At 31.7% G+C, this 16,890-nt stretch overlaps 1 protein-coding gene across 2 annotated transcripts in view; it reads left to right on the forward strand.

Annotated features, from left to right (window-relative positions):
- Positions 1-16,890, forward strand: part of EEA1 (early endosome antigen 1) — a 131,389-nt gene that overhangs the window by 47,303 nt on the left and 67,196 nt on the right. For both annotated transcript variants that reach the window (XM_081130759.1, XM_081130758.1), the window contains 7 exons: positions 218-272; positions 369-434; positions 2,350-2,389; positions 3,272-3,385; positions 4,036-4,157; positions 5,196-5,351; positions 13,206-13,322. In XM_081130759.1, coding sequence (XP_080986885.1) covers positions 218-272; positions 369-434; positions 2,350-2,389; positions 3,272-3,385; positions 4,036-4,157; positions 5,196-5,351; positions 13,206-13,322 — 670 coding nt within the window. The remainder of the gene's footprint in view (positions 1-217; positions 273-368; positions 435-2,349; positions 2,390-3,271; positions 3,386-4,035; positions 4,158-5,195; positions 5,352-13,205; positions 13,323-16,890) is intronic.

Here is a 16,890-nt window from a genome sequence, read left to right on the forward strand (position 1 = left end):
TCCATTTATAAACAATGAGCTTTAGGAATAAAATTATTTTCTTAAGGGCTATATATATATATATATATATATATATATATATGCCACTATACATAAAATCTACAAGAGTTTTTTAATTTGTTTAAATCTAGAAAACTAGCCATGGTTTGTTAAGAGAGGAGGTTCATTAAAGAATATTATTAATTCTCCCCCCCACCCCGTCCCCAAATATGTTTAGAGATGATGTTACACTACTTAGACAAGAGGTCCAAGACCTACAGGCTTCACTTAAGGTAAGAATAAAAATGATTATATTTGTTTATTTTCAGTGTTTCAAATAATAAATCTTTTAAAATTTGCTAATTAAAAATCTTTCTTTTCCCCTTTAGGAAGAAAAATGGTACTCAGAAGAATTAAAGAAAGAATTAGAAAAATTTCAAGGGCTACAGCAGCAAGTAATTGTTTTTAAATACTTGAAGTGTGTTTATGAGTTGATTATTGTCATTGTTGAAAATTAAGCATAACACCTTTTTTTTTTTTTGTAAGCAGGTGGCCTGATATAAACAACTTACTAATTCATTTCCTGTATTTAATAGCCTACAGTGTATACTTTGTAATTCTAATGAATGCAGACAAGTATATAGGAATCTAAGATGTAACTTCTTAAAGGTGTTCCATTAAAAATCAATTACCTGTGATTTTAAAAAAATAATCAGGCTACATTATTGTATTCTAGCAATGTACCTAAATGGTTAAAAAATACAGGCTCAAACAATAGTGAAACTTTTCAAAGCATTTGTGATTGTGACAAGTTGGAAATGACTAAAATGTCTATTGGTAGGGAAAGAACTACTATTAAGTGTTATAGTGAAAGTTGTTTGAAAACGTGGGAAAACTTGTATTAACAATGTTAGGTTTCAAAAATCAGAATAAAATATTTATATATATGTGTGCATATATATAAACACATGTATATATTACATGACTTTAACTATATAAAAATAATACATAGAAAAAACAAGAAAATCACTGTGCTATCAAAAGTGGTTATCTCTGAGGGAGATTCTTTTGCTATCTAGATTCTTTATAATTTAGTGTATTTTCTAAGTAAATATCTTAACCAATTATGATTTTATACTAAAATTATATTGACTTTTAAACTAAAATTACATAAATTGCATAAAGAATTGTAGAATAATGAATTTTACCAAATCCATATATAGTTTTCATTTGTTAGAATAAAATGAATACCCTTCAACAATAGTTCTAATATTTTTATAAAGTAACTAGTGATCCTTTTGCACATTATCTTAGCATACTGTGACTCTCAGTCAGTCTTTTTTGCCTTTTAGTCTTTTCACCAAAAATTGTCATTTGGACTAGAAAAGACAAAAACAAATAAGTGGACAGTAAAATATAAGTCTTGTTACTATTCAGCCTCTGTAACCGAGGTTGCATTAAAGAGGTTTTTAATAATCTAAAATACTTATAGATCAGTTACTCATCTTTTACATGGATGCCATTAACAACCAATCAAACATGGGCTGTATTATCTTCTGTATCTGAAAACAGAGAGGAAGTTGTTAACTACATTTGAGATGACTATTTTACATTTAATAAATAAATTCTCCACAGTGCAAGGTATAAATTGATTTGTTAGATTTCCCTTTGGGGCAAAGTGTATTTGAAATATTGATGATTCTTAGCAATCATAATGTCCGAATCCAATGTACAGGAAAAAGAGTCACCATGAGATGCTTTATTAAGCAAACTCTGTAATATGTGTATAATTCTTTAGAATATGACAATAAAGACAAGATAGAATATTATTTTTTTCCTAATGCATGTGATAAATTAAACCTTATGGAATATGTTCTTTATTTCTGCCTCTTTTTAAAATGATTTATGATCCTGAATTAAAAGTGTATGATTTTAAAGCCAAATTTTTTAGAAGTGATAGTTTCATGGCATATTTATCTTACGTAAATTTTCAAGTATTATAGGATTGACTCTTGCCTGCATACTTAAATATTTGCTTTAGAATCTATATTTATAATTGTAATAATTTATATTTATTCCTGAATTTATGGAATTTAAGATGTGCTCTATTGCAAGACACATAGTAATTTCTTATATGTTAACTTAAAAACATTCTTAGAACCAGTGAGCTACAGTTAAATTTTTATGCCAGTGGTCCTAGTGTTATTTAGAGATGTGGAAGAATGTGAGCTGACCAAAATTTAATTTTCATCAAAATGTTCTTTACCTGACTGAATGTGGCTTTCAGAGATTTCTTTTTAACATTGGCAATTGTAAAAGTATTATTTTTTCTTTTTAATGCATTTGTTTATGTCTTTTGTTTTCACTGAGGAGTCTAAACCTGATGGATTGGTGGCCGATTCATCAGCAGGTAACTTTACTTAAAGCAGATATTTTGTTTTTCTTTTTCATCTTTCTCATCCTTCTTTTTTACTTTTTTCTTTTTCTCTTATGCCTGCTATATGAATTTTATTTTGTGGTTAAGTTTTATGGCTCTAAAATAGTGAAGATACCAATAATATTCTAGGTTTACAGTGCTTGTTACCTATGAACTTTATAATTTAATCAATTTGCTAAAATCCTAGTGTTTTCTTAGTTCATTATACTCTGAAGTTACAAACTTCTGGAATATTACATCAATCAATATGGTTGTTTAATGAAAATTTAAATCTATTATCAAAGAATGATGTACTCTTTTTCTCTCAAAATAAAATGATGAAATTAGCATCTTTATAACTGACTATCACAGGAGGAATGCTCAATGAATAATCAAAATTATTTTTGAGGTTAATTTCCCCCTGAAATCACTTTTCTTTATGAGAATGAAGTATTAGGAATTGACTGGATATTTTAGTTGATTATTTTACTTAAGACCTTGGTTGTTTTCCTTAAGCCGTTTCTCATTGCATTTCACATTGTTACAAATTTTATCAGAGAAGCAGAATATATTCCTTTGTAGTCAGTTTACAGACATAGGAAAATAACTATGAAATGTGAAATCAAAATAATATTTAAACAAATATTTATAGATTATTTGGGTGTGATGCTAAATAGTTCTTTCATTTGTTTTACATGTATGCGAATTATTACTTTTGCCTTAAATGAAACAAATATGCTTAATCCTTAAAATACGAAGATACTCGCAATTGGTGGTAGGCATGTTAATTGTTTTTACTGCAATGATTTTAAGTACTTAGAATTTAGCAAATGTAATTAACCTTATATTTGAATACATGCTATACCTTTTTTGTAGAACTTCACTCTTTGGAACAACAGTTAGAAGAAGCCCAAACAGAAAATTTTAATATTAAGCAAATGAAAGACTTATTTGAACAGAAAGCAGCACAACTTGCCACTGAAATTGCAGGTAATAACAATTTTTTAGCTAATACATCAATTTCATTTCCTTTTCGTCATTATATATCCTAGAAATAAGCATTGTATTTTAGTGATAAAATATTTGTTATAGACTATTGTGGGGATTACTATAATTTAGTAACAGAATCACTATATAAATTATTTTGTTTGTTGTCCCACTACTTTCTTCAAAGAACCGATTTTCTCTACAGAATTCTTCTTGAATTTTAGAGAAGATGAATTTTCTTTTGGGGTATCTTAAAGGTTAACAAGTAACATTTTGAAAATGTTAAATAACGTAGTATAGATTTAACCTTTTGTTATATTATCAGTTACATATATTATTTTTTTTTAAATTACATACTTTTAGGTAAAATATATGTGATTAAATATATACTAAAATTCTATTTAGAAGAATATTTATATATACCAAAACATTTGATTATTTTAAGTTCATTATTTAATGTAATCAGAAGTATACTTTTATTATATATTTATGGTTATCTAAGGAATGTGAATTGAATTAAGTGATATATAGACATGCACTACAATGTACAGGAATTTATAAAACTGTTCTTCCCTAGATTTAATGTCATGAAACTAATATATGCATATATATATACATATATATATGTATATATATTAACTATCTTTAATTAGATATAAAGTCAAAATATGATGAAGAAAGGAGTCTTCGAGAAGCTGCTGAACAAAAAGCGTCACATCTGGCAGAAGAATTAAACAAAGAGGCAACTATAATTCAAGATCTGAAGACTGAACTGGTAATTTACACACCATTTATTAGAATGTACCTTTATAATCTAAATTCAAAATGAAGTACCTGCTCTGATGAAAATTTTTAAAAGTATAGCTTCACTAAAATGGAGAAAATAAAAAATTCCCTATAGTTCTTCTACCACCTTCTTATATTCTATATATGATTTTATAAATCAAATTGGAATTTTATGATACATAATTTATTACTTTAACATTTTTACTGTTTCTGTCTTAATATCATCTGTCTCTTTGTAGTTTCCATATTTGCATCTCTGATGTTGACCTTCCCTTGCTCTTTAGTTTTATAAATCCACCTACTTTCAGGATACTTTCATTTCAAATTCAATAAGTATAGAGACCATGGACACAGACAGTAGTGTGGTGGCCTGGGGTGGGGCGGGAACAAGTTGGAGGGGGACAATAGAGGGAAATGGGAGACATCTGTAATACCCTCAATAATAACAAATAAATTTAAAAAATTTAATAAATATAATCAGGTCATCATATTTCCTCCATAACTATTTCTGCCATTGGTACTGTACATCTTCAACACTCTCCTGAGGCTTAACAACCTTGGATCTGTTCTTGACTCCTTTCTGTTCTTTATTTAGCACTCAGTAAATATATGAATGAATAAATGAGCTACATTCAACCTGCAACAAACCCTAATTATGCTTACATCTGCTCCTTCTTCATTTTTATTACCAGCTTTTTAGGATAGAAAAGGAAGTAATATTAAGCATTTATCAAGTGATTGTTTTGACCAATGGGTGTAGTTTGTGAAGGAAAGGAAAGCAAATAAAGTACTAAGGATAATCGTGAATTTGTTATTTTGCACCTTGAGTGGTAATTCTCTCAAGTATGAAATAGAGTGGGAAGAGAAGAGGCTTGTTGTGGGGAAGAAATCAGTGTTTGATATTTGGAGTTCAGTAATTGATGTTAAAGATTGTTTTCATTTTGATTTCTTTGTAGTGGAACCATTTAAAATGTTCATTTTAATTTTTCACTGTAATTTTTAATTAACATGTGTTGTTGCTTCATAGCTTCAGAGACCCGGTATAGAAGATGTTGCTGTGCTAAAGAAAGAACTGGTCCAGGTTCAAACACTAATGGATAACATGACCTTGGAACGTGAGAGAGAATCTGAAAAACTCAAAGATGAGTGCAAAAAGTTACAGGCAGATTATGCTAACAAAGAGGTAATGAAGTTCAGTGTATTTAAATGTGATTGACATTAACTTATTTATACTGTTGAGAGAAGCTAGGATTTGAGATTTTTCTGAATGATCTATCAAAACAGTATTTGCCTTTCTTTCATTTGCTGAGTAATATTTGTATATAGTCAATATGGTCTGAGAGTCACTCTTTTGTCTTTGCTTTATGTAGCTAGACACTTAGAGAAGAATGTTTGCATAAAAATGTATTGTGTTATTTAAGAAATGATGTATGTTGTGCAGAGATGATATTTAAAGTTAAATGTGCTCCTGGCTAGTCAGTAAGTGGTAATTTAATTTATTTCAATTAGGTAGGGGTAAAGGAAGCATCTCTGAGAAGTGATCTACAACTCTTGCTAGATGGTGTAGGGGTTCATATTTCTTCGTAAGTCAGCCACTCCATTGAGCTGACATTTGTTTCCCTGTAATTTACATGCACTGGTTCCAGTTCTCCGCAGGAATTACACAGAATGCATCCTTTTTCTTTTCCTCATGAGATATTAGAAAGTTGTTCATATTAACTCTGAGTTTTTTTCTCTTCCAGGATAAACATTCTTAGTCCCTTCTATCATTTCTCACATGACATGACCTTGGCCTATAAATCCGTTATATAAATTATATCAGCATATGATAAGCTCTAGGATGTGTAATAAATATATTTGTATAAAAATAGTAGCCTTTATCCTTTTTACCGTATTATAGAGATATTGTTATGACTACTATATTTGTAGTTCTTAAGCTCCCTTTTGTGATATGGACCTCTGTTTTTTATATTTCCAGTTTAAAAAGTAAAGTTATAGTGACCTTTCAATTTGTATCTCTTAGAGTTGTTAAGCTAATGATCTAAAAGCCACTCTATTCATATTTAGTAATATATTAATGAGCTATGGAGTATAAATATCGATAATCCATGCCATCTTTTACTTCTTCCTGTGTCTTATCGGTGGAGGAATGGCGAAAGTTTATGGGTACAACATGCATAGGCATATGAGGCTTTATAATGCTTAACACTTCAAATTTTAATTTTATGAATTTCAGGGCCAGATTTCCCAAAAGTGATCTTTGTAGCTCAGTAACATAGTCCCACAAATTTTCCATCAATTTCAGGGCATTCATGAACTTATCAAAGACGGTTAAAAGCTCCTAATGTGTAATCAAGGAGAGGCTGAATTGAAGACATCTCATGAGGAAAATCTCATTTAGATGACACTAAAGTAGAAATACTTGAACCTGGATGAATCCAGTTATTTACTTCTGTACTTCAATAAGAATTACTTTTGATTAAATCTGCCTGCCTACTAATATTTCTCAAATTAAAAAAAATTATACTCTGTTTGATTAAAAATTTCCTTAATGTTAATTGAAATTTCAAAACAAATGCAATTGGGTGACTAAAATTGAGTCACAGTAATGGCAGTTTTAGAATATGTCTATTTTAAAGTGCAGTCCTCCCTCAACTTTTCCAGCTGAGAGTTATGGTGTTATAGTTGTTATACAAGTAGAATTTGAACAAAGAGAAGAAAAATATATATATATATATATACATATACATACATATATATATATATATATATATATATCTTACTCGCATTTTGGGAAAAGTATACGTGGGAAAATATTTTTGTATTTATATATTTGTATTTATATATATACTTTTCCCACGTAAAAGTATACGTGGGAAAAGATTTTTGTATATATATATATACATATACATATACATATACATATACATATATATATATATATATATATATATATATATCTTACTTGCATTTTGGGAAAAGTATATGTGGGAAAATATTTTTGATCAAATATTTGTAATATTTGATTTAAGAATTACTCTAAGATTTTAAAGAATTTATATTTTTTATTCATGTAGATTAAAATATCTTTATATGTAATGAGAAGAGGTTCTTTCAAGTTTTCATAAAAAATGCCTGTGTTTTCAATTAAATTTTAAAATAAAGGGATTTATTCTTGCTGAATAATGGTGATTTAATATTTCATTATATTACTAATATCTGGATAATATTTACTCCCTTCTTAGGTAATTAATAGATATACAGTGATTGAGGCCTCAGGGGGGTTTTGAAATATTCAAAACAACTTTAGGAAATGGTAGTATAAGAGAGAAATATTATTATTAGAAACAAACACTTACTTTTGAGCACTACTAGTTTTGAATACTATCCTAGGCATTTTAAATGTGTAGTCCCATTTGTTTCTTTTAACCCTGTGAGTTAAGTACTATTTTAAGTTTGTTTTATATGTAGGAATCTGAGGCTCAATGAAGTTACAAGACCTCTTCAAGGCACCTAATATTAAGAAGCTAGTATTAGAACTCAGGTCTTATCCAAATCCTGTGATCTTCCTGTATCATGTTATCTTCCATTTTAGGTGATCTGATGATTTACCTTAAAAGTAAATTTGTGCTGTTACTCTTGACCTAATACTTATTGTTATAACTTTTGTATTTTGCCATATTGTATGTTGTAATATTTATATTGAGTATAGCTTAAAATTACTTTTGAGTTGTGTCTCATACCATTTTAATGTGAAAAAATTTACTGTCTAAATACTCCATCTCATTTATTTGTTTATAACTGCATTTGTTTTTAGCTTCTGCTTACTCTTTAAATAAATGACATGTATTTTATTAATTTACTGACATTCAATTCTATTTATTCTCAGTTAAGTGTGTTGGTAAATTATAGGACTTAAAGAACTTAATAGAAAAAAAAATTATTTTATGTATTAACTATTTTACTGAACCTAAAAATTAGTGTGAGAAACAAAACATATTTAAAGGAAATAAAGAAGCTAAAAAATGCAATGGTTTATTTGGTATTCCTGGTTGAGGCTAAAGATATATAATGTGATGTGCATCGTTAAGTATGTCCTTATGTTTCATTACTTTCATTAAATGTATACCTTATGAATTCATTGACAGTTTTAGGGGGGGTCTAGATATTTTAGATGGCATTTTCATAGCTCATTCTAAAAAGTTTGAAAGTGCTTTATAAATACTAGTTAGCTGTTTTATAGATCAGAAATTGAGGATTTAAAGCTTTAAATTGTGTTATTTCTAAAGACCTACATTATTGAAAATGCTGAAGTTGTAATCAACTTACATTTAGTGTGGTTTTTAATGGAAATTATTTTTTAAGAATTGTATTCGTATTCCAAATAAACTCATTTCAATTTTAGTTTTAAAAGCTAAAATGTTGATAAAGATATGAAATAAGAGTGATTATATTCAGCATATTTATTTAAATATCTTTTAAAAGTATGCTAATATAAGAGATCAGATTTAGCAGTATGTTTTGACATTTTTATTGTGTTCAATGTGTACTTTTGTCAGTCTTGTTTTCCATCTTTCATCCATCATTTTATTATTATTTTTTCTGCTTTCTAATGGAGATGCTTAAACTTGAGGTAATGTGTTTTTGGAAGGCTTTTAATATTAGTAATGCTTTTAATATAGTACCTTTATCGACATATGGCAATTTTGTGTTTTAAGGCAATTTCAGAACCTCAAAGATATGCTGATTTTTGTTTTTATTAACCATGCAAATTTTTAGCCGTATTCCATTGATTATTTACTAAGTAACTGTAGTAGACTACTAGGACAATAATTATAATTCTAAACTACTAGCAGGATGTTTGCTTGAAATATATTTGCTTAATTATTTTGTAATTTAAAGTTTGTTAGTAAAAGTTCAATGTTGAATTCAATAACATGGCTTCAAAGAATGCGAACTATTTCTAGATTCTGATATACTGTTTCTATGGGAACAAATATCTGTTAACTCATTGGATATAGAGTCAGTCATTCTTTTTTTAAAATATGTTTTTATTGATTTTAGAAAGTGAGGGAGAGGGGAGAGAGACAGAAACATCAATAAGAGAGAAATGTCAACATCCATCTGCTGCCTCCTGCACACCCCATGCTGGGATCGAGCCCGAAACTCAGGGATGTACCTTGACTGGGAATTGAACCAGTGGCCTCTTGGTGCGTGGGTTGATGCTCAACCATTGAGCAACACTGGCCGGGCAGAGTCATTCTTTTAGTCAGTATTTTTTTTTTTTAAATATATCTTTATTGATTTCAGAGATAGTACAGGAGAGGGGGAGAGAGAGATAGAAATATCAATGATGAGAGAGTCATTGATGGAGCCCATAACCCGGGCATGTGCCCTGATCGGGAATCGAACCCCCAATTGCCTGGATCCTAGGTCGACGCTCAACCGCTGAGCCACGCCCGGCCGGGCTTAGCCAGTATTTTTTGAATGCCTAAGTGTTAGCAGTTAGGAGAAGGGATATAACAGTGAGTAAAACAGAGGGGCTGATCTCATAAAGCTTATATTTCTTTGTTGAAGCCAAACAATATAGCATAAGTAACAAATCATGATAGAAAGTCAGTTCATGCTAAGTTCTATAAAGACACAGTGTGGAGCTGACGATAGTGTGGGGAAATTTTAGACAGAATGATCAGGAAGGTCTCCTCAAGGAGCATATGTGTGAGAAGAAGGAAGTAAGTAGGAATCAGGGTGAAGAATTGGGAGCACGAAGAGGCAGTGCAAGTACTAAGGCCTTCATGGCACAGGTGAACTTTGCATGTTAAATAGGGAGGAAAGGTCGTGGCAGGATGGCTTAGTTGGTTGGAGCATTGTCTCATACACCAAAAAGGTTGTGGGTTCGATTCCCAGTTTCAGGTTCAATTCAAGGTCAGGGCATGTACAGGAGACAACCGATCCATGATTCTCCCCCCCCCCCCCCACTCTCCCTTCTTCTCTCTAAAATCAATAAATACATACTGGGGTGAGGATAAAAAAATAAAAATAGGGAGGAAAGGTAGTGAGGCTAGAGCAGAGAGCCTTCGTTGTTTGAATTTCATCATAGTGATATCTGAACAAGGAATTTATTTATTTTGAAATTTTGTCTTTTAATTTTTATTTTTCCCCCAAATATAAACATTATACTTGATCTTTGTAAAAAGAGAAAGCAAAAGTTTCTGAAATTCACTGCCCTCTTCCGCCTTCCCCATTATTAAAGTGCACCTTTTGGTATATACTGTTCCCAGATCTTTCTTTTTTTCCCCTTGAGTAAATTAAAAAATTTAAATGCTTGCTTTTTTATTTTTAAAAATTCTGGATCTAAAAAAGATACATATTTTGTGTACAAATGGTAAGTGATACACCTAATGTTCAGTTCTTTAGGTGTTAACATTATAAAGTCATTTATAAGAACATGTCTAAAAACTATGATATTTTTGGATATATTTTCTTTACATTTTTTTTGTTTAGTTTTTTCTACATTTTGGAATTTATCAGCAAGATAGTTACTTGAGAGATGTTACACTTGGCTTACATCTTATAAACTTTAATGTGGGATCATGGTGTTTTAATGAAATATACTCATAATTTGCATTTTAATATATACTATTATTTATTTCTGTTACGTACCAGACCCTCTGCTAAATCTTTTGATAAGATATTAAGAAGTAGGGATTTAAACATGATAATTTATTTTCTTTTATGATAAGTTGGCATTTGTGCAATATGATTAAAAAATAGTAATTTAGCCCTGGCCAGGTTGCTAGTTGGTTGGAGCATCATCCTGTTTCAGATTCATCATCCTGTTTCAATTCTGGGTCAGGGCACATACCTAGGTTTCACGTTTGATGGGCGGCAACCCATCCATCTCTCTTACTCACATCGATGTTTCTCTCTTTCTCTTCCTCCCTCTTTAAAAATCAATAAAAACATATCCTTGGGTTAGGATTAAAAAAAAAATACAACTTAGTAATTAATGTAGCTGAATTTTCCCTAATATTTCTATTAACATCCTTAATGTTTCTAACAGAAAATGAATCTGAGATTCCAACTTATTAGAAATAGCAATTTGAAATAAACTCCCAATACCTATAGCCATGTCAAGGCTACATGACCTATTTATGATAGAAGTTATTGGGATATATGACTAACTTGAACACAGTTACAAATACATGAATAATTAAACATGTCCTTCTTTGAAATATATATATATGTGTGTGTATAATATATATACATATGTATACATATACATATATATACATAATTAGTTATATATTATGTTGAAACACCCTGTATAAGGTGTAACTATAAAGTAACGTGGCAAATTGCCTTTCAGTGTGTCACAATTGGTTTGTTTACAGTGAACTTTACATGAATGTTTTCCTTAAAAGGTCAGGCCATAAACATATCTCAGACATGCTGCCATTTCTAAAAAACATTTTTGAAACTTCTTTGAATTGATTTTAAATCAGTTTGGAAAAACACTCAAAAAACTAGTTTCGCCCTAGCCAGTTTGCTCAGTGGTTAGAGCATTGGCCCGTGGACTGAAGGGTCCCGGGTTTGATTCCGTCCAAGGGCACATACCTCGGTTGCAGGTTCAATCCCCGGCTGCTGGTTGGTGTGTGAGCGGGAGGCAACGAATTGATGTGTCTCTCTCACATCCATGTTTCTCTCTCTCTCTCCCCCTTCCACTCTTTCTGAAAAGCAATGGGAAAAATATCCTTGGGTAAGGATTAAAAAAAAAAAAAAAAAAAGTTTAAAAAACAAAAAAACTGGTTTCATTAATTTATGGTTATTAAAGTAAACTAAAATAAAAGAAGCCTATGTTTGATCATTGAGTTCAATCACTTACCTCATTTACTAGGTGGTTTCTAAAACTTAAAACCAAAGCCACTGTAAATGGCTGAAGATATACCACCAATGAGAATCCTTAAAAAAACAACAAAGTGCCATACATTCTGGAAGGGTTTCCAGAAGAGGAGTAGTAAAAGATGTCTTGGCAATTTTGTCACAATAAAGTAGTAGCCTTCTAACTTTTCTTCCTTGAAGATGAAAGTACTTATTTATAATCTATGATGTAGGCAACTGCTGATGTATTTAGTATGAAAAAAATTTATTTATTTAATTTTTATTTTTTTGAAAAAAAAGTTAAAGTTTATCTTATTTGTGTTATAAAGTTTATATATGAATAAAGAATATAGACAGTGAAAATTGTAATTTTAGGAATGTAAAAAGTAAAAAGGAAATCCAATAAGCAATATTAGAAACACAAAGTTCTTTTGTTAAAGTCACTTACAGCAAACCATACTTAAAAAACAGTTCTTAGTCTTTCTCTCTAAAGGGAAAGCTTTAATGGTTAAAACATTCATGTATAAGAAGTTTATATTATTTTTAAATAATCAAACCATTGTTTTAAAAATAGAAATTAATTTTCATGAATAAATGCAAAATGTATTAAAGCAAATTCATGTTCAGCTCTTTACATGATCATAGAGTGATCTGGCTTAATGAAACTATATATAACTTCCATTTGATAACTTCTTTGGACAGTTACTTTCCATTACAGTCAAAAAAAGTGATTCACCACCTTTCAAGGTGATTCTTTGTTGTATGTTTGCATTTAACATGCTTTTAAAAGAAAAGGCTATGTTATAGAAATTGGGAGAAAATGTAGGCTTAACTTGCATAACTTCTTTAAATTCAGGAGTATTAATGTACAGTTTCAAAGTCATTAAGTTCAAGTTTGTAGTTTGATGCTTACTTCAGATGCATAAAGTAGGATGTCAACTTTTCATTTCATGTATTATTAAATAAATGAAGTGCGTTCTGGATAAATTTTTAAAATTATTTTTAGGGAAATTAGATGTGGGCTAGCAGTAGGATGGTAGGATAAAGAACCAATTGAAACTTCTAAGGATTATTTCACTTTTACATCAACAACGACAAAAATCTATGTAATCTTAAAACCTTTGTTCCATTTCAGTTTGATCTATTTCTTTTTTAGGCCACAATAAGCCAGCTAAGGAGTGAACTTGCCAAAGGCCCCCAGGAAGTTGCTGTGTATGTGCAAGAACTACAAAAACTCAAAAGTTCTATTAATGAATTAACACAAAAAAATCAGGTGAGAATTTTAAAACTACATATAGTTGTGAATTGATTTTATATATCTTAAATATTAATCTTGTGTATGTTATATGTGGGCACAGTACAATGTGACATATTCTGTTTTTTCTTTTCTTTAGTGTTAGATATATTCATTGTTATGCAGCCAATCTCCAGCACTCATCATCTTGCAAAACTGAAACTCTATTCTAATTAAACAACTCCTCATTCATTGCCATTCCCTGCATCACCATTCTTTCTATATCTATCAATTTACAATTTTAAGTAACTGATAAGTGCAATCATACAGTATTTGTGCTTTTGTGTCTGACTTATTTCACATAGCATAATGTCCTCAAGGTTCATCTATGTTGTAACATGTGTCAGAATTTCCTTCTTTTTCAAAGACTAAATAATATTCTATTACATGTATATGTCATATTATCTTTTCATCTGTTGATGGATACTTGGATTGCTACAATCTTTTGGTATTGTGAATAGTACTGCTATGAACATGGGTATACAAATATCTTTTTAAGACTCTGCTTCTAATTATTTTGGTTATATACACAGAAGCAGAATTGCTGGATTATATGGTAATTCTGTTTTCAGTATTTAGAGGAAGTCACCATAAACAGTGCATAACAATTCTCATAAGTAGTGCGCAAGGATTCCAGAATTTCTCCACAGTTTTGCCACCTTATTTCTCCCTCTCTCTCTCTGTTTATAGTCATCATCCTAATGAGTGTAAGGTGGTAATTCATCATGGTTAATTAGCATTTCCGTAATGGTTAGGATGTTGAGCATCTTTTGATGTGCGTTTTGGCCATATAGTAATGTTAATTGGGGTGTTGTTGTTGTAGTAGAGTTGTAGAAGTTCTTTGTATGTTTTGGATATTAACCCCTTATCAGATACATGATTTGCAAATATTTTCTCTCATTTCTTAGGTTGCCTTTTCACTCTGTTGTATCTTTTTGTTAAAGAAAAACATTCCTCCTGTATATCTCCTTTATTCTTAATAAACACTTTGACATCAGATGTGTGGGTGCTCCACACATCAGCAGGTCTGCGACACAGGCTGGGTGTCCTACGGTTTACCTCAATTCTGAAACTCCTTACATGGAGATAGTATCAGATCCAACACATTAAGGGTGGAGTCCCACAGGACTGTGACACCCCCCTTCAGATGTCAATTGGAAGTTTAGCTTGTTGTCTATAATTCTGACCAACTGGCTATAAATGGAGGGTTTCCACAGCTCCCTCCTGGGGTTCAACTAATTTTTTAGAGTGACTTACAGAAGTTAGGACACATTGTACTTACTACGTTTCTGGTTTATTATAAAGGACTATAACTCTAGAACAGCCAGATGGAAGAGATGCACAGGGCAAGGTTTGTAGGAAAGGATACAGAGCTTTTAATGTCTCTCTTTTCTCTCCACATGTTCACCAACCCAGAATCTCTCTCAACTCTGTCCTTTTAGGTTTTTATGAAGGCTTTATTACATAGGCATGATTGATTAAATCATTGGCCTTTTGTGATTAATTTAGCCTCCAGCCCCTCTACTCAACCTGGAATTGGAGGGTGGCTGGAAATTTTAACCCTTTAATTATAGTTGGTTTCCCTGGCAACCCCTCCCCTATCCTTAGGGGCTTTCTAAAAAAAATCACTTCATTACCATAAACTTACAGGTGGTGGAAAGGCGTTTGTTGTGAATAACAAAAGATCTTTATAGTTTTATTGTTCTTGTCACAAAGAAAATTCCATGGGTTTCAGGAGTCTGTTCCTGAAATGGGGATGAAAACGAAATATATATTTCTTATTATAAACCAAAATATCATACCTTTGATGCAGTTCTTCTATTTTTACTTTTGTTGCCTGTGCTTTTGGTTTCATATCCAAGAAATCATTGCCAAATCTAGTGTTACCAAGCTTTGTTGTGACTACCACAGCTTTTAATAAGTTTTGAAATCAGGAAGTGTGTGAGACCTCCAGTTTTGTTCTTTATTTTGTATTTTGTAATGTTAATGTTTTCTGCCTTGTTTCTTTATAGATGAACAACAGATAACATTTAGTTTAGGGGCAGGGCAGGTAATAATATTAATTCCTTTTCCCCATTTCTTTACTGTTTTAGTGATGGTGGAGTAGTGTTATTAAACCCTTCTATTCAAAGGTATGGTGAATTTATTGGCTTTACTGTTAACTTAGACCTAATGTTTTGGTGAAATATAACAAGAGGAAAATCAAGAACGAAAAGAACGTGGTAGAAAGGAAAAAAAGAGAATTGACTCTATTAAAGAAGCTATAGGCCTGAGTCTACAGGACCCAAGCAGGGCTGTTGAGGTCAGCACACTGTGGACATTATTCATTTATAGGATCTCCAGGAGTAGGAGCTGACTCAGTTGCATGTAGCACACATAATTGGCTGTAAATATTAAGTCTGTTGCCAACAGCCGGGTGAACTAATTTCGAAGTGGATCCTCCAACTCATGTCTAGGCTTCAGAGACTGCAGCTTTGACCTGCAGTTTACTATAACCTCATGAGAGACCCTGAAGTGGAACCACTCAGCTAAGGTTCTTCTCCTGACTCTCAGAAGCTGTGTGGATTTCTGACTCTCAGAAGCTGTGGGAAATAATAGATATAATTTTAAGTTGCTAAGTTTTGTGGTAATTTGTTGCTTGTGCCTTGGCCAACAGTTCTCAGGTTTCTTGATCTGAGTGTTATGCATAGAAGTGAAGTTCTTGGGGTGCTGCTAGGAAAAGAATTTCCTCAGGTGCCCCACAGGAGAATGGGGTTTTGTGGAAAGCTTTATCGATGATAAAAAATTAAGGGGGTTCCCCTCTAAGGTCCCGTCTCTGTTTTGCAATGGAAGAAGTCCAATTTTGTCTTCAGCAGGGCCAGAATTAAGGCCATTGCCCAGAATTTCTGTTCTTTATTAAAGTCCAGTCCAGCATCCTGTGTGTGGAGTCTACATGGCCACTGGCCATGAAGCTGCTTAAGGCCACATGGCTATGGAGAGAGAACAGGTGAGCGCACTAGTGAGTGTGGGTCATGGAACAGGGAGAACAAAGGCAAGGAAGAGCAAGGTTGTGGGAACTCTTTAGGGATTTTAACCAGGAGCTTCGTCGAACTAACCAACCAACCTTTTAAGATTTCATGTGCTTCTGATGGGGTTCGCCCCCCACAGCCAATGCATTGTTCCCCAGGCTAGACTGACAGGCAAGAACCTTCCCTACCTTACCCCAACTTCACTGTACATGCGCCTATCTCCCCCTTTGTTTGATCCCTTCCCCCACTGATCTGGAGGAATGACCAGTGGTTCCCTGGGGAGTGTGCAGCTGTATCTTCCTGGTGAAGCTGCCCAGATGACCATGCTTATAATGTCTGCCCTGCCCTTTGCTCTCTTCCTATTATTAATATTAATAAACTAGCTAATTATGATGATAACATCAGCACTGCTTTACATTCTCAAAGTTGTTATGAACCTCAAAGAACTTTTATTTTTCTAGTTTATATCTATGGATACTTATTAGAAATTAAAATATAAACTTTAAAAACATTAGCAATTAAATAATTAACATAAATAC

This window comes from Miniopterus schreibersii, assembly GCF_964146895.1.
Source record: "Miniopterus schreibersii genome assembly, chromosome: 2".
Classification (NCBI taxonomy): domain Eukaryota; kingdom Metazoa; phylum Chordata; class Mammalia; order Chiroptera; family Miniopteridae; genus Miniopterus; species Miniopterus schreibersii.